This window comes from Podarcis cretensis, assembly GCF_951804945.1.
Source record: "Podarcis cretensis genome assembly, chromosome: 9".
Taxonomy (NCBI): Eukaryota; Metazoa; Chordata; class Lepidosauria; order Squamata; family Lacertidae; genus Podarcis; species Podarcis cretensis.
The window spans coordinates 18,988,387-19,009,638 of record NC_137178.1 but is presented as its reverse complement, the minus strand read 5'-3'; the positions used below and the strand labels follow the sequence as shown (position 1 = coordinate 19,009,638).

Here is a 21,252-nt window from a genome sequence, read left to right as displayed (position 1 = left end):
CACAAGCAACGCTGACACCAAACCCCACATACATTAAGCAAAATAGAAACATTGCCACCCGACCTAAACCCCCACCCATCTTTCCCCCCCCCTCCACCCCTTTTCTTCCTAATGTCTCAACAAATGAAACTGATTTGTAAAAATGTCACATGGAAAAAATACGAGAGACATTACACATCTGTAAAACAAGAAAATCTTTAATAAAAACAACAACAACAAACCCTCACTTTGAAAAGAACACGAAGCTTCCTTGCACCAGGTAGGGCTATCTCTCAATCAAGCCCACTGTTGTCTATTCTGACTGGCAGGCACTTTCCAGGATACCTGTTACCTGAACCTTTAAACTGGAGGTGCCTGGGACTGAACCTGGGGCAGTAGTGCCCGGTGTGATGGGACAGAACTGCAAAGCCATCCTTCCGAGAGTGGTGCCACTGCAGCACTGGGACATGGCAGGATGGTGATGGGATCAGGGATGCGGGTGCACACCACTGGGAGCACTGGATGGCTTCCACCAGTACACCTATGTGCAGCCTCTACTTTCCTGCTCCCTGCTGCACCCTGAACCATACATGTAAGTTGCAGAGACACCAGTGTCAGGAGGGTGACTCCGCAGATCTGGCACACCAGCCTGCTCTGGGCCTCGGGCCTCCTGCATGCAGTACATGTGCTCCACCACCGAACTATGGCCCCATCCCCTTTGGCATAAGAAGGTGGGAGTTTTGAATTCTTTGGTAGAAACTGTCCAATTGCAATTCAGCTCTAAACCATTATTTCTGCACATGCTGCTTGAGCTACAAACCATGGCAGACGGTGAAGTGGAGTTGTGACTCACCTGTCACTGGCCTCCTACAGTTACATTCTGCATGAATTCAGGATACCCTGATGTGTCTCAGTGTGATGTTTCCTTTGTTATACAGGCTGGCTGTTAACTTCTTTGAAAAAAAGCTTCCATGGGGTAATTTATATGTTAAATCAAGAAGATGCTCACACGTTTCCACTGCATTTCATACCACTTTTTTGTTATAAGTCTCTGTTGAATTTTTAATAAGAAAAGGAGAGGGGAACCCAGGAAGGGTTGCCATCTGCACAGAACTAATGTAGCTCAACAAAATATTCTTTTGTCTCCTGACCATTTATGATTGTATTTATTTAAAATATTCAAAAAGCCTCGCCTCACTCCTAGTGGATAAGCAGCTTAAAATATGCAGGCTTAAAGCAGCATTTCAATGAATTAACATGGGGGTAGGGAACCTGTGGCCTCCTAGAAGTTTCTGGATTCCCAACTCCCATCAGCCGCAGCCAGCTTGACCAATAGTCAGTGGTGATGGGGGGGTTGCAGTTCAGCCACATTTGGAGGACCGCAAGCTCCTTAAGGGTAGCTTTAGATGTGGAGTTATTGCACTCAAAGTTACAAATGTGTTCAAGCAGTACACACACACACACACACACTTACACACACACTTATTTAAATTGCCTGCTCTGAGCCGAAAGCATAGCACTTCACTCAGAGGAACCATTACATTGAGTGTGCCACACCAGCCATACAAACAAACACAGTAGAAAATCTTGTAGCAGTGGACACCGTAAGTTCTGTGAAGACATTAAGGAACTGGAACACCAAGGTGTGACTACTAAGCAAGCTGTCTGGTATGCAAGGAAAAGAATGAGGGTGGATTTTAACAATATCTGTTTAGTTCTTTTGGAACTGGTGTTCTGTCTCTATTGTTCTTTACCCACAATATTGTACATATTTATAGAAAAGCTCTCTTTTTACCCAAGCTTTTTATGATGAATGCTTCATTGTATTATTATTTTTTTACCCTTCACACATTGCTCTTGATGTTATATATCCATATGGTGTTGCTGCAGTTGGAATTAGTGGTTTGCATTTTAATATATTCTGTATTTTATGTACTGAATTTAATTGCATACCGCTTAGATACATCAGTCTGAAGTCGTATATAAACAGCAGCAGCAGCAGCAGCATCACCTCAGGGCCCTTGTGGACGGAAAGGTGATTAATAAATACAAAGATGATACAGATCTTATTAAGGAAACAGGAGTGAATACAGAAGACCAGCATCAGGGTTTGGCATCACTGGCTACCTGTCAAGGTCCACTCCATTGCAGAAGGCTCACTGCCAACCACTGGAGTCTTTTTGCTGCTCTTCTTTGCTATATCTCTGTTGCATTCAGGGCTGGCCCATCCATGAAGTGTGGTGAAGCAGCCGCCACAGGTGGCGGTATCCCCTTAGATGGAAAGTCCCGTGGGTCTCCACCTGCCCTGCCACCTTGCTGAAATATTGCAAAATCTCACAAGATTTCAGTGAGATCTCATTGTAAATTGGTGCTACTTCTCTGCTGCTGGCAGAGGCAACATGGTGGGCAGTGTAGTGGAGGCTGGGCACAGCGGTGGTACTGGCGGTGTAGGTGGACTGTGGAGCAGAGCCGGGTGGCACTTCCCCTTTTGCCTCAAGCAGTGAAATGGGACGTACCACCACGGGTTGAGTTCACTTGTCCTCTTTCATACCATAGAATCATAGAACTGGTGAGTTGGAAGGGACCCTAAGGATCATCTGATGCAGCTCCCTGCAATGCAAGAATCCTGCCCACAGCCATCCCTGGGTGGGCTTGAACCACCAACCTTCTGGTTAACAGCAAGAAGCACTAACCCATTGTGCCACTGGGTGAGTATGTAGAAGCAGCAGTGTCCAGTAGTTTTGCTCTCTTCCCATGGGTAGTGGGTGCAAACTGCACCCAGAGAAAAAGGACAGGTGATGGTGGCCAGTAGGCAGTGGAATACTCAGGGAGGGCCCGTCATTGAGAAGATATTGTCCAAGGGCCCCTCATAACATGGAAGTGGCACTGGGTGAGTACCAATTGGCAGGTTACCATGCTGTGCATTTAACCACTTGGCCAACCATCACCTTGTGCTGCCCTGCCAAGTGGTGCAGGAAATCTCTACAATCCTGCATCTAATCAGAAATCCAGGGAAGCAAATGGCTTATTGGTAAGCTTCTCCTTACTGCCTGACGGGACAATTCAGACCATTTATTCATCAAGGGGTTACACGACTGCCATATTAAGTTACCATTTTAGTATGTGATTGTCTGTATTCTAGAATGGAGGGAAGGTTTTCTTGCCTCCGAGAGAAGCACTTTTCTGAGGAAAATACGTTAGCAGCAGGCTAATCTTACATTCTCAGCAGGTCAGCTACCATAACACAAACCTGATCTAAATTGTACAAAGCATTTGTTTGACTAGCACTGTGTTCAGAATCACATACGGAGAGTAACAAAGCTGAAAGAAGAACTACTTTCTTCCCTTATAACAGGAACCTACCCTATATATCTTTCAGATGTCAGGAGGAGGACCCTGAATCTAATAGAAGAGAATAGCCACCGATCAGGAACCAATGCATATACAGTGGTGGTGGTGGTGGTGGTCTGTTCTTGCACCCTCCCAATCACTCATTCAGTCAACTAGATCCTTGCCAGGAACTGCCATGACTGGAACTGGGGGCCTCCAACTCTTTATGGAGGCACCGGGGTTACAGGTCACTCCCTAGGCAGCAAAGAGTTCTGAAGCACAAAAGAAGATTCACTGTGGACTAAACCAAAGGCTCATCTTGCCTAGTGTGCTGTTCTCACACTGGCCAACCAGATGTCTGTGGGTAGCCTGGAAGCAGGACCTGAGAGCAACGGCAGCACTGTTTCTGGTATTCAAAGCCACACTACCTCCAAAGCTGGAAGTACTGCACAGCCATCATGATCAGTAGCTGTTTACTGCTTATCCTCCACAAATTTGTCTCACTCCCTGTTAAGCTCATCCAAGTTGGTAGCCATCACTTCATCCCATGGAAGCAGATTCCATAGTTTAATGATGTGCCGTTTGACGAAGTACAGTGGTACCTTGGGTTACATACGCTTCAGGTTACATATGCTTCAGGTTGCATACGCTTCAGGTTACAGACTCTGCTAACCCAGAAATATTACCTCGGGTTAAGAACTTTGCTTCAGGATGAGAACAGAAATCGTGCTCCGGCGGCACGGCAGTAGCGGGAGGGCCCATTAGCTAAAGTGGTGCTTCAGGTTAAAAACAGTTTCAGGTTAAGAACAGACCTCCGAAATGGATTAAGTTCTTAACCTGAGGTACCACTGTACTTCCTTTTGTCTATCCTGAATTTTCCAACATTTGACTTCATTGTTCTAGTAAAATGAGAGGGAGAAAGATCTTCTCTTTCTCTCCTTTCCTCATCATTGTTCCAACTCCTCATTTTCCTGAACTAAAAAGCCCTAAATGTTGTAACCTTTCCTCATAATGGAGCTGTTCCAGTGCCTTGATAATTTTGGTTGCCCTTTTCTCAAACTTTTCCGGCTATATAATATCCATTCTAAGGTAAGGTGAACAAAACTGTACACAGTATTCCAACTGTGATCACACCATAGATTTCTATAATGGCTTTATTAGAGTGGCAGTTTTATTTTCAATCTCTTTCCTAATCATCCCAAATACTCTTTTATATCCTCCCCCCATGTTTCTGGTGACATTTACTTCCAAATAACCAATCGCCAGCAGCCACACATGCCTAGTACTGGGTGCGTGGCGTCTGGCGCAGGGTAACCTGGAATCATAGAGGAAACACTTCAAGGCCAGCCCTACAATGGTAGGGCGAAGAGCTTGTCTTAGGTGGCAGATGCTAGGGTTGTGCAATGATAGCACTCCTATCATTCCCCTCTTCTGGAGCTATGCATTTTTGTGCCCCTACACTAACCTGCATCCCCCAGATGTAGTGAAGGGCACCATGCTATAAGCACTGGAAAGAGTTGTGGCTTAGGGGTAGAACATCTGCCTTGCAAGCAGAAGGTCCCAGGTTCAATCCCTGGCATTTCCAGGCACATTCCCAGCCCAAAACCTTGGAGTGCTGCTGTTGTGTAAACTGTATTAAGTAAGCTGGACCAATGGTTTGACTATGCATAAGGCTCTTATCACTGTTTAAGAAAGAGTCAATTACCAGTCTGGTTAGCTTTTGCATGTGGAATTGGGGGTGAGGAAAAGGAGACCCTTCACCTCAGTAGGAAAAAAAATAGTAATTGTGCTGACCTTGGTTAGCTCACTAGTGTAGCAAATACTCTGACTGCTAAAAAAAACACCCCCAGGCTCAATCCCTGAAATCTCCAGGAAAGGCTGGGAAAGGCTGCTATCTGAAACCTTGTATACTTGCTGCCACTCAGTGGCAATACTGAGCTCGATGAACCAATGGCCTGACTCAGCTTCTTGTGTCTTTTTAGCCACGCTAGATCTTTGCCATTCGTCTCAATTCCTTTTTCTATAAAACAACAGCAACAAGCGGCAGCTGGCTGCCCTTGCAACCATGTCTCCTTTGAAATGCCACGTCAAGCTGCAAACAGGTATGCATTTTGTCATCCATAGTATTTGCCTTGGCTTGCCTGAGTAATCTGTTGCTAATTGCTATTGGCTTGGCAAGCACTCACTCTGTACATGTGACAGTCTGTGAAAGCTGATTTCTGGCTGGGCTGGGGAGGCGCAGTGGGGCATTGCATGGTGGAGAGATGCCTTTCCATCTAGGCAGGAGATTGGACTTGACATCCTTGTGTTCCCTTTCAACCCTCTGGCATAGCTAAGCTGCTGTTAGCAGTCTATCAATTTGACCTGTCTGTAGTTCTGGGAATACCATCTAATTTCTGGCATTTCTTCCCCAAGTTTACTGGAAGTGACAAAGACTAAATTTCTCGTTCTGTAGCACTTATTTCCCCCAATGTTTTGTATCTGCAAGAAGCAACCGGAGAACTCTGCAGAGATTACCTCTGCTTGTCTTCTCTTTTGTTCAGTTGTTTATGATTTGCTGTGCATAAGTGCTAGACTTCCGAGGGCCACAAATTTCTATTAACAAGTTATCACAAAGCCCCAGCAAATTGGAGAGCTTACTCTCACCATCTCTTTCTTGTCTTTGGTCACAACAGTTAAGGATGAAGAGTCCAATTACACCATCACACTTATTCCCTTGGAAAGGTCAGATAGCGTTTCAGTCCCTCCAATATCACTGCAAATGGACTATGCTGGCTGTATTATTATTATTTTTTTAAAAAAGAAGATTCGTCCTTAAACAGCCACATTTTCTGTAGTACCAAGGAAAGAAAGGCAACCACTTCAGAAATAGCTTTGCCCTCCCCGTTATTCGAAGCTTTTGTGTTTCAGTGATTCACAGTAATTCTTGAGCAGTTCTTGTGATTCATATACAAAGAGAATAAAAAAACTGGAGAGGGTAGTAACAAGAAAAACACAAAAGAACACTCTCAGTATCCAGTATCAATATGTCTACCATGGAGTGTTGCCATACTGGGATCTATGGGTTTATTTCAGGTGGAAAGTTAAATAAAATGTTGATATGACGCATTTCAGAGAAGCATGATAAATTTAGCATCTGAAGCGCCTGAAAATTTAGCGTTCTTGTTGGACAATACTTGTGCCGGGGGTGGGGGAAATGTGTTGGGCTGCAACTCTCAACAGCTCTGACCATTGGCCATGCTGGCTGAGGCTGATGGGCGTTGTAGTTAGGAGGGCCACAGATTCCCTGCCTGGCAGTATACAGTGCTCAGAAGTAAGTCCCACTGAGCTTAGCAAGATTAACTCACAAGGATAGGAGCAAGATGATGTATAGGGCTGCAGCTTTCTGGAGTGAGCTGGTGTAGCGTACTGCAAAGATACTGATAGCAGAATCCCATACATGTTAACTAATGCACTGTGTTCAGTGAGGCTTATCCTCTGCTCAGTGTGTGTACAGACTGCAGCCTGAGCTATGAATCAAGAAGTCCCTAGTTTGAATCTTGCCTGTGCTGAACCATGTCCTCAAAATCTTTAATCCCCTTAGGAAAAACGCTTCTGTTTCTTTTTTTGTTCCTCTTTCCAGGCAATTCTAAAATTACTTGATGATGATGGTGAACAACAGCAACACCCAGATGTGGACATCATGGGGTCAAAGAAACCTTGCAGATTGCAAACTACCGAGAGATGATTTGTACAATAAAATAAAAGACTCTCTCAAAAATCCCTTGTTAGGCTTTATACTAAGGTAAAGGCAAAGGTAAAGGACTCCTGACCATTAGGTCCAGTCGTGGCCGACTCTGGGGTTGTGGCGCTCATCTCACTTTATTGGCTGAGGGAGCCGGCGTACAGCTTCTGGGTCATGTGGCCAGCATGACTAAGCCGCTTCTGGTGAACCAGAGCAGCACACAGAAACACCGTTTACCTTCCCGCCGGAGTGGTACCTATTTATCTGCTTGCACTTTGACGTGCTTTCGAACTGCTAGGTTGGCAGGAGCAGGGACAGAGCAATGGGAGCTCACCCCGTTGCGGGGATTCGAACTGCCGACCTTCCAATCAGCAAGTCCTAGGCTCTGTGGTTTAACCCACAGCGCCACCCGTGTCCCATTTATACTAAGGTAAGTGCAACAAAAATCCTGTACCCCATTTATTTGAATTCCCTTGAAATTATCTCTCCCCTTTGATAGTTTTTAACTGCGTCTTTCATTTTCTCATTAATTGCCAGACAATGGTGGAAAGAATGCAGATCCCCCCCCCCCCGGCACAGCACTAATCTTGCCTCTGCCGTGAACTCAACAGGTAGCTCTGGGCAAGCCCCCCCAGCTTATTCAATAATACTGGATAAATAGTAATGTTTTTAAGTTCCTCCTGAAATATGATAATGGGGGAGACAGATGCACCTTACCAGGGAGGGCACTCCACAAACACGGAACCACCACCTCATTCAAGACTAAAGGGTGTGGAAAGGTAGTCAATCAATGGTTGGGGTGAATGAATAAATGGCTACTAATGTGTCCTTAAAAGATAGACAGGGAAAAACAAACAATGAAAGACAGCCTTTAGGAGGCCTTTATATAGGAGAAGCTGTACCCCTGTCTTAAGGCAACAGCGATAGTAGCCCTGTTAGAGCATGGTGCTGATAATGCTAAGGTTGCAGGTTTGATCCCTGTATGGACAGGACAGCTGCATATTCCTGCATTGCAGGCAGCTAGACTAGATGATGTTCAGGTCCCTTCCAACTCTACAATTCTATGATTCTATGTGAGCCTTGTTGATTAATTTCTGGTTGAGCTGAAGGTAACAGGATCTCAAAATGGTAGGAAAAACCATTAAATTGTGTGCATCCACTCACACTTTCACTTGCTTGTTTTACAATAAAATTAAAGGTAATCTGAAGAATGTCTCATTCTCTCTCCCCCCCCCCCCCAATTTATATCCCAAACTAAAGTAACTTGGACATCAGACACTTCTGAGAACTGGAAGCTCCCAATTATGTTTGCAGTTACAAGGTCAGTAACCTCTGAAATCTATGAAATTTATCTTATTTCTCTTCTCTGTCTTTAAGACCATCTGTGGTGTAGATCAGAAAGCAGAACAGAAGATCCTTGGCCTGTTAATAGAGAGTGGAAGGAAGTGAATGAGATCAGAATTCTTTTCCGTCACCTTATCCTTGACCTCACAGTAGATGGGACATGAACAGAAATGAACAATTGCTACAGCTCTATAGGAAATATAGGCCTTTGCATGATGTAGCCCTGATTAAACCTGCCATTTTTTTTTGATACTTCACACAGTGCACTGCTGCTTTTTAAGGCTTAGGACTGAACAGTGACCTTAATATTCATCGCATGCTGATCCCCACTGAACTGTGGGACATTTGCTTAGAACTCGCCCATACAATTCAACTTATTTTATACCACTATAATTATCTGAAAGAAAATGGATTCTAATGTATTCTAAGCAATATGACTTGCCAGGGACCTGGGGTGAGGGAACAGAATGGAAGAGAAACTGTAACGTATTAAGCTGAAGTTGTGCATGTCAGAGGCTACCTCAATTCCGACCCTTCAAAACCCGACAGCAGTTTGCCCACCTATTCTGCTTCTAGCTCTCCCTCAAGGTCTTTGTGGGGCATGGTGGTTATGAAGAGTTCTCAACTGCTGCTGCTTTTTTGTGTTGGCAAATAATATATAAACTTTTAGGCCAGTGATGGTAAACCCATGGTCTGTAGGATGGACACAGTCTACAAAGCTGTGTCTGATGACACACTACCCTCTTTTGGGTTTTGGCACCTCATTTTTGCTTTTGAAAAACACCATTTCTGCCTCTGGTAGGACATCATAGTTAGATGGTCTGGAATGCACCTCTATGTTTTCTCTCTCTTCTAAGTTCTTCTAACAGTGGTGCCACTCCAGAAGGTGATATGGAGCTTGCCAATAGTAAGAAGTAGGGGTGTCCACTGACACAAGATTGTTTAGATTTCACTTTGGTGTTTTAGAAAAAGAACAGGAGTAGGTTCGAAGTGTATTTGAAGGAGTCCAATTCAGTTCACAGTCCAAGTCCAAATCTTAAGTGGAAAAATGAACCACATTCATTATGGGGAGCAAGTGGGGCTGGAATGGCTATAACAATATTTCTTCTTGACAGAATTGTATGAAAATAACAAGTATATTAGCTGCTCCTGCATGGATAACAACTGTCAAATTACAGACAAATTTGGCTCAGGGATTTTTGTGCTAGGATCCTGTAGAATTAATTCCTTTAATTTCTGCCTCAGGGCAGAATTATATGAAATCTGCAGGCCCCATCACAACATTGGGTTTGGGTGGAGGCCTTCCACATTACAACACTGAGGTTGAAGGAAAGTTTCCTTCCACTGAGTTTTAACAATAAACAAAACCAAAGCATTTCTTCTCCCAAGAGAATAGTGGAGTGAGAGGCTCTCCATCACAAGGGTGTAATGGGAAGCAAAGATTCTGGAAGCCCCTGCTTTGCTACGTTTGTGTGTGTATGTTGCAAATACTGTCTAAAGCGGGGGTGGCTAACCTGTTTAGACACAAGGACTGTCCATGATAGTGATTTGCATAGCCAAAGTAGGCACAGACAATCCACACTTGCATGCAAATACATATTCACCACACACATATATACAGGTAGGCAGACATGCATAACAGAAGGGGACAGGTAGGCACACGCAGAGCAATAAAAAGGGTCCCAGAGTTTTCAATGACCATAATAGCACAGAGTAGGAGTTTCTCCTCCTGCCCAGCACTTAGCCACCTATCCTCCCACAAGTGTTTTTGTATCTACCTATCTATTTATATGTGTGGGCAGTTTGTGTGGTGAGTGTGTGTGCACACGGAATTGTTTGCTGGCCATACTCACTTGGTGATGCACATCAGTGCCATGCAGCCCATGACATGGGTAACCAGTACTTTAATATGGTTTTTGGGCCACTCCATTGGGACTCCCTGAAGCCATTTTGTCTGAATTTGCTCAACCTCTCAGCCTGGGGAAGAGCTCTATGGACAAAGGATTGTTCCTCAGAGTGAGGCATCATAGGGTATTGTTTCACTGCAATGGCAGGGAAAACTCAAGGATAAGGGAGGAGGTAGAGGCTATCATAGCACTGAGAGGCATTTACTGGGCTGCTTCAAACAGCTAGATGCTTTTTGCTGGCACTGCCTGACGTAATGTGAAACAATGATAACTTTTGGGCACTCAGAATGTGCTTCTGTGTAATTGACTAAACTGTGCAGAAAGGCAGAAGATGCAAAGAAATCCTTTTGGGAAAGAGTTAATGGCAAATGCCTGCTCAGTGAATTATTCTGATCTCTTTAAGAGGCTCCCAATGAGTCACAAAGTCTTCCTGGCATTTCCTTTCTCCCCAATCAAACATTTAATTTTCTCTATCAGTTAGACTAATTTGTGTTTCTTAAATGGAAGTGCCAACGGTTTGTCAAAATGCACCTGAAAAGTTATCCAGTTAAAGTACTTCCCCTGTATGATTTGTTTTATTAATTATTATCCCCAGTTTCACATCTCTTTCCATTATTCTTATGCAATTTAACCAAGGCCTAATGATGCTTAAGTAATCTCAAAACCAAAAACACTGCGACACCTCAGAGGAAAAGAGATACCACCAGCTCTTTATCCTGGACTGAAGTCATGAGAGCAAACTCACTCTCCATAAAGTGTGGTAAGAAAGTAAATGATACTGGTTAAAATGATTTAAAACCTATAACCAAAGTTGTAAATTGTTCCCATTGTGTTGTCAATACATATTATTGTGCTTGTTTCGTAACCCCCAAAATGCTGATACGCACTTGAAAAATCATAAACATTTATTTGCAGACTGTTTTCCAAGTAGCCAAATGAATCTTTAACACAAAGTGGTGTGGCTAGGACAATCAAGGCCACCATAGTTTGGGACAAGAGTGGCCAAAGCTTCTAAAGCTCAGACCAAGGTAAAGGTAAAGGGACCCCTGACCATTAGGTCCAGTCGTGGCCGACTCTGGGGTTGCAGTGCTCATCTCGCTTTTTTGGCCAAGGGAGCCGGCGTACAGCTTCCAGGTCATGTGGCCAGCATGATTAAGCTGCTTCTGGCAAACCAGAGCAGTGTATGGAAACGCTGTTTACCTTCCCGCTGGAGCGGTACCTATTTATCTACTTGCACTTTGACGTGCTTTCAAACTGCTAGGTTGGCAGGAGCAGGGACCAAGCAACGGGAGCTCACCCCATCGCGGGGATTCGAACCGCCGACCTTCTGATCGGCAAGTCCTAGGCTCTGTGGTTTAACCCACAGCGCCACCCACGTCCAAGAGATACATGCAAAAAACATAACATACTAACAATTTCTATCCTTACCAGGCTGTTTCTCAAAATCTGGTTTCACCTCCTGTTTTTCCATAGCCCCTAATAAGGCAGCTGGTCCTTTCCTCCAACCACTCAACCTACAATGCTGGCCTTCTCAGTCAGACAGTAGCAGCTGCTGCCTTTACTTCCTCACTTAGGTTCCTCTGCTTTTCCCTTCTTTCATCACAGAACACTAGCTTTGCAGGTCATTTAGTCAAACCCCTTGCTCAATACAGGAACTCCAAAAACGGTAATCCCCATTGGGTGACTGAAGACCTAATGCAAGGGGAAGATTATAATCTTGCTAGGTTATTGGTTCCATTGTCCATTGGTTCCATTGCTGAAATACTCTCACAATATTTTCTTCCAGACCTGCTGCCTTTTCTATCTTCCTTTCTTCAGCCATTCTATCTCATAAGCCCCTTTCGCTTCCCACCCTAACTTCCAGGGCTTTCTTTTCACTAAGCTTTACAATGTGTTACCTACCATAGGTCCTGTGGTGGATGATGCTCATTGGGACTGTCAGGATGAAAAGCACGGGGACAAGCAGTAGGCAATGACAGAGCCAACTATTTCTAGCTTTGCCCCCATCCTATTCCTTCCTATTCCTTACAAAGGCAACACTGAAACTGAATTGGAAGAAGCTGGTAGGCAGTACCATCCAGAATGCGGCAGCTAGACTGGTGACTGGGGGCAGCCGCCAAGACCATATAACACCTACACCTAAAAGACCTACATTGGCTCCCAGTACGTTTCCGAGCACAATTCAAAGTGTTGGTGTTGACCTTTAAAGCCCTAAACGGCCTCGACCCAGAATACCTGAAGGAGCGTCTTCACCCCCATCGTCCTGCCTAGACACTAAGGTCCAGCGCCGAGGGCCTTCTGGCGGTTCCCTCACTGCGAGAAGCAAAGCTACAGGGAACCAGGCAGAGGGCCTTCTCGGTAGTGGCACCCGCCCTGTGGAACTTCCTCCCATCAGATGTCAAAGAGACAAACAACTACCTGACATTTAGAAGACATCTGAAGGCAGCCCTGTTCAGGGAAGTTTTTAATGTGTGACATTTTAATGTATTTTTAATCTTTGTTGGAAGCCACCCAGGGTGGCTGAGGAAACCCAGTCAGATGGGCGGGGTACAAATAATAAATTATTATTATTATTATTATTATTATTATTATTATTATTATTATTTGGAAGGAAGGCAGACTGAAGTTGATGGAGCAGTGTTCTATCTGCCCTAATGGACCAGTGTGCAGTGCATAGGCCCTACCTCATGTCAACAGTATACACTCATTATTCCTAAGGCAGTGAAAGGTGTTCTTCTAGCCCAGGTTTTCTCTTTTCTTTGTCCCTTCTTCAACTATTTGTCCCTTTTTCCTTTGCACCTAAATCCATTGTATGTTCTATCCACTTCCCTCAGCTACCTCAGCCCTGAGATTAAGAGTCTCATGCTCTACCAACTGACCTCAGAACCTTCCTTAGCCAACTAGATCTCGCTATACTTTGACCTCCATTACCTCCCTCATGTTAGTTTCTGTTTCTCACTGAGCAGCTGCTTGCAGTCACAGGACTGTTTACATTCCACAGAGTTCAGATACTATTGGATTCTCACAGGAAAGGGAGACGGGATGTGACGTTACTGGTTTCCTTTGTTCCTTTCATTTTCTTTGTTCAGTTGCTCTCTGCTTCTCACAGAGAGGAGATGTGTTTTTCTTTGCTCTCTGCATAGCTTAGTAATAAAGTATAGCAATGTAGACCATACCTGCCTCATCCTTCCGTTGTGGACTTTGTTGTTTTAATGCTCTGCTGGGCTCAAAGGAAGATGAGCCTTATCAGCTTGGACGACCGGAGCTGAAATTATAGTTCTCAGACATCTACACTTCAGCCTTTGGGCTGGAAGAACAAAGCTGTTCTTTGCATGGTGTAGGTTAGTTAACATCCCTTTGTCACTCCAGTGTATGCTGCAGTCCCATGTCATTGCCACCTACAGGTTTTAACACTGTGAAGCTGACTACCTATATGAAATCCTAATATGGCATAAACACTGCCTTTCTTCTCCATCTCCCTATCTTGGTGGAGGGGGAGAGGGAGAGAGAATGCATGAAATGCCATCAGATTTCAAATGGGTTCCCTATCACATTAAGAATTTTGAAATATTCATGTGAGCGTTTGTTAATTCCACCCAGCACAAATTTATCTCCGTTGGTACTTAGAATGCAGCAACTCAACTTTCCCATCAGAAAGACGAAGGATGATTTGAAAAACCCACATGAGAGCAGTCATGGAAAACTGTGCCAAGGGAGCTTTGAAAAACCTCTCTCATAAGAACACTTGCCATTGATGCATCTGCTTGCTAAAAACTGCTCTCTAGTTTCTCATCAGCAACGTTCCTATTGGCCCTCTCTGCATCCATGGCCCTTCTCCCCTTATGACTCAGTCTTCAGTACTGATCATCTAATTATTTTCTCGTTAATTCAAAAATCTCTCTTCCTCGGTCTCTTTCACCTCTAGAGATCTTGCAAACATCTGTTCATCCAGATATGAGGCATTCCACTAGGGTAACCTAACTGGGTGGAAATCCAAAATATCCAGATTAAAAGCTGCTTCCTACATTATATTTCATACTTAACCAGTTCCCAAGTAAACAAAAGGCACACAAACATACCGTCCTTTTTTCTGAATAGTTCACCCATGTAAAAAGCACAACTCTTGCCTACTAGAACAAAGCAAAGAACATGAGCCATGAACATGAAAGGAATGAGCCTCTTCCTGTGTGTATTTTGCCCACCAAAAAAAGAGTACAGTTTTGCACACGTGGGTGCCATTTATCAGTGACCCTGTGCAGAAACATTTTTTAATTGGGAATCTAGGCATCTGCCCAACATCTGTGCATCTAGGTGTGGAACTTGTCACTGGAAGATAATTCCTTCTGGGTGCAAACTGGAAACCTCCAGATTACTTTCCAGACTACACTACACAGGAAGGGGGCCTTTAAACATGCCCCCCATAATGTAATCCTGAAGGTTGCTCAGATGGAAAAGTGACCCCCAATCTCTGTTGTAGGAACCATCATATGTAAATATCATTATGTGATTCAAGGTTAGGCTGGGTGATCTCCAAATTGGTGATTTTTGACTCTAAGATTTCGGGAATGGGTTTTCCTTCAGTATGACTGGGATTTCTGCCCAAGGCATACCTGGTTAGAGCCCTGGCATGTGTTAATCATCCTGGCAAAATTACACAAGTGTTTCATAGTAATGGAGTCCTTGTACTAGTTAGAACTTCTTAGAAGGTCACACATGAAGCCCCTGAAGAGGGTCACTTTGCTTGGCACTACCTGCTCCCATCACATTTACTTTCTTTGTAGCAGAACAACATTAGAACTGTGATTGGTAAGGAGGACTGGCTGTTTCATATGCAAGAGTCTTGGGACAGGACAGCCTGGGAATATTAGTAACAGGTGAGAAGTTGTAAAATTATGTCAGATCATGAGCATGTTTGCAAATAGAGCACGGAACAAATTGGGAAATGGAAGAAAGTACATACATCAATGAAGACAGGGTGAGAAGGCTTTCTCACATGTTTGTGTGAACTAGCCTGAATTCCAAAAGGAAAAACTCTGGATGGGGCTGTAACAGATGCACTTAATAAATATGGCATAGCTACAGAGCAAGATATGCCTTTTGCTGGCTTTTAATGAATTTTGTAGAAATTAATGTTAACAAAACCAAATAAAGTACAGCCTAATTTAAACTGAATGGGCCCGGAGACATCCACACCATTCAGCACAGGAGATAGGCAGGCATAGTCTATGTGACTTATAGTGACTTACTGTACAGCCTTAATGCCAAGACAAATGATTGCTTAGTATGGGGTGTACCGATGCCTGAAGTGAGGAAGACATTACAAAAATGTTAATCTGGCTTTGCAGAAGATATGCTAAGGCACACGTCTAAGGGCAGGGTATAAACAGACATGAATTCAGATAAAGAATTCTGGATAATCAAAGCCTGGACAATGGTGATTCTATGTTGAATTTATCTCTTTTGTTGTACTCAGAAGGAAGATTGTACCAATCTGTTAGGGCAGTCAGTAATCTACCATCTTTGAAAATACATTCAACCCCTTAGAACTTTCTGTATGCACAGTTGTCTGAATTTTCTATTTTCCATTCATTACCCAATGCTCATCTTTATGAACGGCTCAGTTCAGAAACAATGACAAACCATGGCTTGCATAATATTATTGTTTATTGTAACCCAAACCATGATTTGAGTTTCCAAAATGTATAATCATGGCATGGAACTGCTTCTATACTTCCACTACCACATCACAGTTAATGATTCTGGTTTGCAAGCCAATCTTAAACTGCGCTTTGTCAATGCAGACATCCCACCAAACCATGTTTTGTCAGGATGTGTGAACTGAGCCACTGTGGATTAAATGAAAACTTTAAAAACTTCACAGTCAAAATAACCATTGTTCAGAAAGACTCATGAGCAAGCACACAAGCATTTCTGCAAGGCGTAATTTAAATCAAACCCTATGAATGATGCTTACAGCTGAAGTGCTGATTATTTCTTGCCTAGCTGTCTGACAGAGCTGCACAAAGCTCTGACGAATGCACACAGAAGAGTGAATACAAATAGAGGCTGTAGCCAGAATGAGGCATATTCATTTTGACATAATGAGGCACAACCATTATGAAGGCAGTGCGAAAGAAAACTCAGCAAAGCAAATATATAATTCTGCTGGATGTTGTAAACCCCAAACCCAACAAGACAAGGACAAGAGAAAGCAGGGCTATAATAGCAGAACTCTTCAGTCAGAACTTTACTCAAGCTTACTTCAGTGGTTGGAATAGCCCATTTATTCCTCCACACTGCGCTTACATTTAGCAACAGTTTTGTGTGGATATGGAAAAAGCCATATTAAAATATAAAGGTATTTCCAAACATGACTGGGGAAAATAGGACCAGGGATTCTGTCACAACATAGTATTTGTAGCTCCACAAATTTGAATGAGATTCACTTGGACAATGTGAAGTTAGGGGGCCTCTCAGAGCCTTTGAAATGCACCTGGAAGTTCTTCAGAGAATGCATACCTTAAGAAGAAGCAGAAGGTCTAAAAAATATAACCTAATAGCAAAGCACAGGCATGGCAATTCTGAACCCTGACCACAGGCACCACCTGATACCTTCATGCACCTGCCAAGGTCCACTGGTGCTGATGCCTGCTTTGGCATTTTTGCCTGCCCACTTCCTCTGATGGCAGTTGGGTTTGGGAAGCTGCCTGCCATGAGTAATTTGCCACTGAGCTCTAGAGAATGGAGTGTTGTGCCAAGCCATTGTGGGAACTTAACAGAATGGTCAGCTTTCCAGGATGAGCTGCCACCTGGTTGCCCATGTTCAAAGAGCCACAGATGGGGGTAGGGCAAACCCACCAAAAGGGGGTGCAGCAAGTAACACCTTGCCAGGAGGGACGGAGGCTCAAACCTGACACCTCCTTGACCATAGAGTGAACATGATCAGATTTCTATGAAAACAATGCATTGTGTATTTCAGATGGAGTATTACTTTATCCACATTTTTTTTGCCTGTTATTACAATGAGATTATAAGACACCTCCAATAGTAGACTACATCTAAGTATATACGACAGCTACCAATCTATTCTGTAGCTTAGTGCTAAGCTGTGAAAATGGACAAGAGCAGAACTGCATTCAAAAATCTGGCTTGCTAAATTTATAAATGCAAGAAGTTAATGAAGATGGTGAGTGGCTTCTTTCTGAAGAGACCCATAAAACTAGACGTGACCAACAGTGAGTTCAGTATTGCATTTATGCCCTTTGGGTCTATGCTTTCTCCAATGGGTTCCCAAAGTGAAATACAACCTCTCTACGGAAGGAAGTCCTGTTGCCAATATTCATGTGCATCTTCAATTGCAGGTGTATGCCCTACACTGACTGTTGCTGTAGAGATCATCAGAAGACTCCCTGCTGCCACCCCCCCAAAAAAACCCTTTACTTTCTCCAGGGAAGTTATATATGGAATTTGAAGTGAGTCTTGTGTGGCCCACTCTCCACCATTTACTTAATTTGTTGGTCCCTCCACGTTATTCCAAAGTGGATGTTATTTAGCTGAGCTACTTCTTCTGTTTTCTGTTTTCTGTTTTCTTCAAACACCCAGGTAGGTTATTACTTTTTAAAAAACAAACAAACTGGTAGGACAGAATATGATCCACATCATCTCTAAAGCATTTGCTGTATTAGACAGCATACTGGATGACATCAACTACTAAGTCTGGACCAGAATGACTTAAAACAAATTATTTCATTCTAGAAAAAAGGAAAAGGAACCCTGTCTCTGAATATGACTATATGCAGCTGTCATGATCTGCTTCCCAGATGTGTAATATCAGCCAGCTTCAGGGTTCTTGACCTCTGCAATGCAGCCCCAGTTCTAATATAATCGCACTGCTTCTGTCTCCCCTGCCCTCACTTTTTACAGAAACTCCTGAAATAAAGCCACACATGACAACACACAATTGCATGCCTAGCCTCATGTCTTTTCTCCCAGTAAAAAGAAGAAGATGGGCGTATCACAGGTTCCACCCACACCCACACACAAAATTTACCTTTGTGAGAATACATCTCTGTAAGGGCTCCCATGTTGAAGGGCAATTCCATAGCCTCGGTCTGCAATAGTGTTTCCAATAGTGTAGAAGGAACAATCTGGATCATTCAGAGCAACATATTCCAAAACTGCTGCATCCCACACAAAGGCATAATTTCCATATTTGACCTGGTTGGGGGAGAAGAAAATGGAAAGCAAATGCTGAAATTTCACTTCTAGTGCTCCAAGAAGAGGTAAAAATTATACCCTCTGAAAGCTGATCATGCTGAGTGAGGGGAGATATTCTCCACCACCATTTTCAGTGTAAAAAAAGATGAATAGATACCCCTGTCAGAAGCTCCCTGCAATACAGAAGCATATTTATTTATTTGCCTAATTTACACCCCACCTTTTTTCCATGATGGAACTCAAGATTATGTATGTAGGGATTCCACAGAAGAGGTCTCCCATCCAGATCTAAATCTGCTTCAGCAAGGTAGCTGCACTTTGTGCCTTCAAACCATGGATTGGGGCAATATTAAGAAACACTACTATTGTCATAGGTCCTTGGATGTAGCTTCCAGTACTTATTTATTATTAAATACATATATTTAGCCAGTCCATCATCAAATGATTCCAAGGTGGGTGACAACATGGTAAAAAACAACAATTTTCAGCTCCCAATTGCAATGGCAGCTTACATCCCATAAATGAAGAGGCAAACAAGTAGGTTTTTTGCATCAAAAATATCAGCAATAGACATATGTGAAGGGAGAGGGAATTCCACAACCAGGACACCACTGAGAAGGCTTCACCACCCAATGTATTTTCCTAGTGGTGGGACAATGAGAAGGGACTCAACCTCTGATTTAAGGATCTGGGAAAGCTAGTGTTTCTTTAAATACTTGGGCCCCAAGTCATTTAGCATACCACTCAGCTGTCCTGCTTTGAGCAGGATATTCCAGATTTACAGAAGCCATCTCGGCTTCTGGTTGGATCCTGGGATGTCCTGTTTTGGCTCCTGCAAGAGCATGGTCCCCAAAGATGCCTGTGCTGGGGGGGGGGGGACTATGCTCCTGCAAGAGCCCTGAAAGGCATGCATCCCGATTTTCCTCTGCGGCATGTCGGAGGGTATGATTTATTATGCCTCCTGTTTAGGGCCTCCAGTTGTGGCTTTCACTGACAAGCCTGGGAAAGCATGCATCACAATGATACCCAAGCACAAGATTTATCACACTCTAGACATGATGGAGAATCTGCCTGATACCAAGTAAGAACATTAGTCCATCTAGTTCTGTATTGGCTGTACTGACTGCCAGTGGATCCCCAGGGTTTCAGATAGGAGCATTTCCCCAGCTCTGCCGGGGGATGCTGGAGATTGAACCAGAGACCTTCTGCATGCAGAACAGATGCTCTGAGCTATGCAGGGGTAGAGGCCAACCTCACACAGAACTTCCAATTTTGGTAGGAGCTCTGTGTCCTTAGTTCTGCCCTTAAAAATGAAAATTCCTATTGAAAAGCAATGGAAGAATGAGAAATGAGCTGATTGTCGCTACTTCCGGGTTGGCGCCATCGCCGAATGGCGGACTCCCTCCGAGCTCCGGAGGGAGCCTGCTCGGCAGGGGCTGGGTTCTACCGCGTCGGCGACGCGGGGACCCTCAAAAACCATGGGCTCTGAAACCCATGGGGATGGTGACTCGGCTGGCACCGTTTGCGCCCCCCCGACCACGTGAAGGAGCCGTTTTAAAGGCTGCGGAGCGGGTGACAGGGGGTGGTGGTGGTGGTGCTGTGAGTCCTCCGCTTCCCCTGCCGAGCGAAGCCGCATGCCATTTGGCGGAGAGCGCTGACTTTTTCCATTGAAAATCTGGACTTAAAAGAACAACCCGTGAGTAATTGGAACTTGGATTAAAAAGGGGAATAAATTTTTTTAAAATTCGGAGCGAACGGGGGAGGTATAAAAAGGAAGTCAACCTCCCCCCTGTTGTAGAGAGCTAAAGCAAAGGACCTGACAACTAAGATCGAGCGCAACCTTTTCTTTTGATAAAGATATTAATTTCGCGATGGAAAATTATAAGCTGGGCTGGAGGAGAAGAGTGGAATGTGAATTAAAATACAACCCACCCCCCCGAAGCCCCGGGAGCGAACCGTGAGAGCGCCTGGAGAGGAGAAATAGAGGTTTTGACAGCTGTCAAAGGAGCTGCCAAACTGAGAACAAAAAGAGAACTTTGTTACGAGGACTTTGCTGGTTACATTTGTTATAAATTGGACATAAACTGTTTAAAATAAGGAATAATAAGTTACTTTGACTGGTGGGTGAGATCGGGAATGAAACTGAGTTACTATAATCCCTCTAGAGGAGCTGTGGGTTATTACAAGTATCGCTGGCATGGAATTTGAATCAGACATTTTATCTCCTGGGAAACTGCAGAAATAGAACACTATTTTGTCTACAGAGGTCTACACACTAAAGGAGACAATAGATTTATCTATTGAAGAATGGAAGGGACCTGACGTAATGTTTTGTTCCTGAATAACAAAGCCTCTGTAGAGGAATTATAAGCTTTTTGGAATTAGAACATTTCTGCAGGAGAGCAGGGGGGGAAAGGAAAAAAAAAAAGAGAGAGGAGAAGAGAGAACAACAAAGAAAAACAAGAAAAACAAGAACTGGACAAAGGTGGAAGATAGACCCTTTCTAAGATTGGACATTTGAAATTAAAGATGATTAAAAGATGGCAAAGATTACTAAAAAGACGGCAAAGTGGACTGGTGAAGGATTATGGCTTAGATTATGGTTTTAGATGTGGGGGCTCCAGGAGACAATGGATATTGATGGACATGGGGAACGCAACCGGGAAAGGGGGGAGGGAAATTTGGAATCCAAAGGGTGTTAAATTATATCTTATTCTTTTTTAATTTTTTTATGTTAATCTGTATCTCATA

General features: G+C 43.7%; 1 protein-coding gene and 2 long non-coding RNA genes across 9 annotated transcripts in view; 2 read left to right on the top strand and 1 right to left on the bottom strand.

The window, feature by feature from the left end:
- The window catches only part of GRID2 (glutamate ionotropic receptor delta type subunit 2), an 847,936-nt gene that overhangs the window by 87,672 nt on the left and 739,012 nt on the right, over positions 1 to 21,252 (bottom strand). For all 7 annotated transcript variants that reach the window (XR_013842448.1, XR_013842449.1, XM_079990761.1 and 4 more), the window contains exon 14: positions 18,335 to 18,501. Coding sequence is in view for 5 of the 7 variants with exons in the window: in XM_079990761.1 (XP_079846887.1) it covers positions 18,335 to 18,501 (167 nt within the window). In the remaining 2 variants the exon portion in view is untranslated. The remainder of the gene's footprint in view (positions 1 to 18,334; positions 18,502 to 21,252) is intronic.
- LOC307224488 overlaps positions 1 to 21,252 on the top strand; it is a 491,711-nt gene that overhangs the window by 108,069 nt on the left and 362,390 nt on the right. The window lies entirely within an intron of this gene.
- Positions 2,559 to 7,089, top strand: LOC307224475. The gene is made up of 3 exons (XR_013842562.1): positions 2,559 to 2,687; positions 5,292 to 5,411; positions 6,932 to 7,089. It is a non-coding gene; the product is annotated as an uncharacterized lncRNA (long non-coding RNA).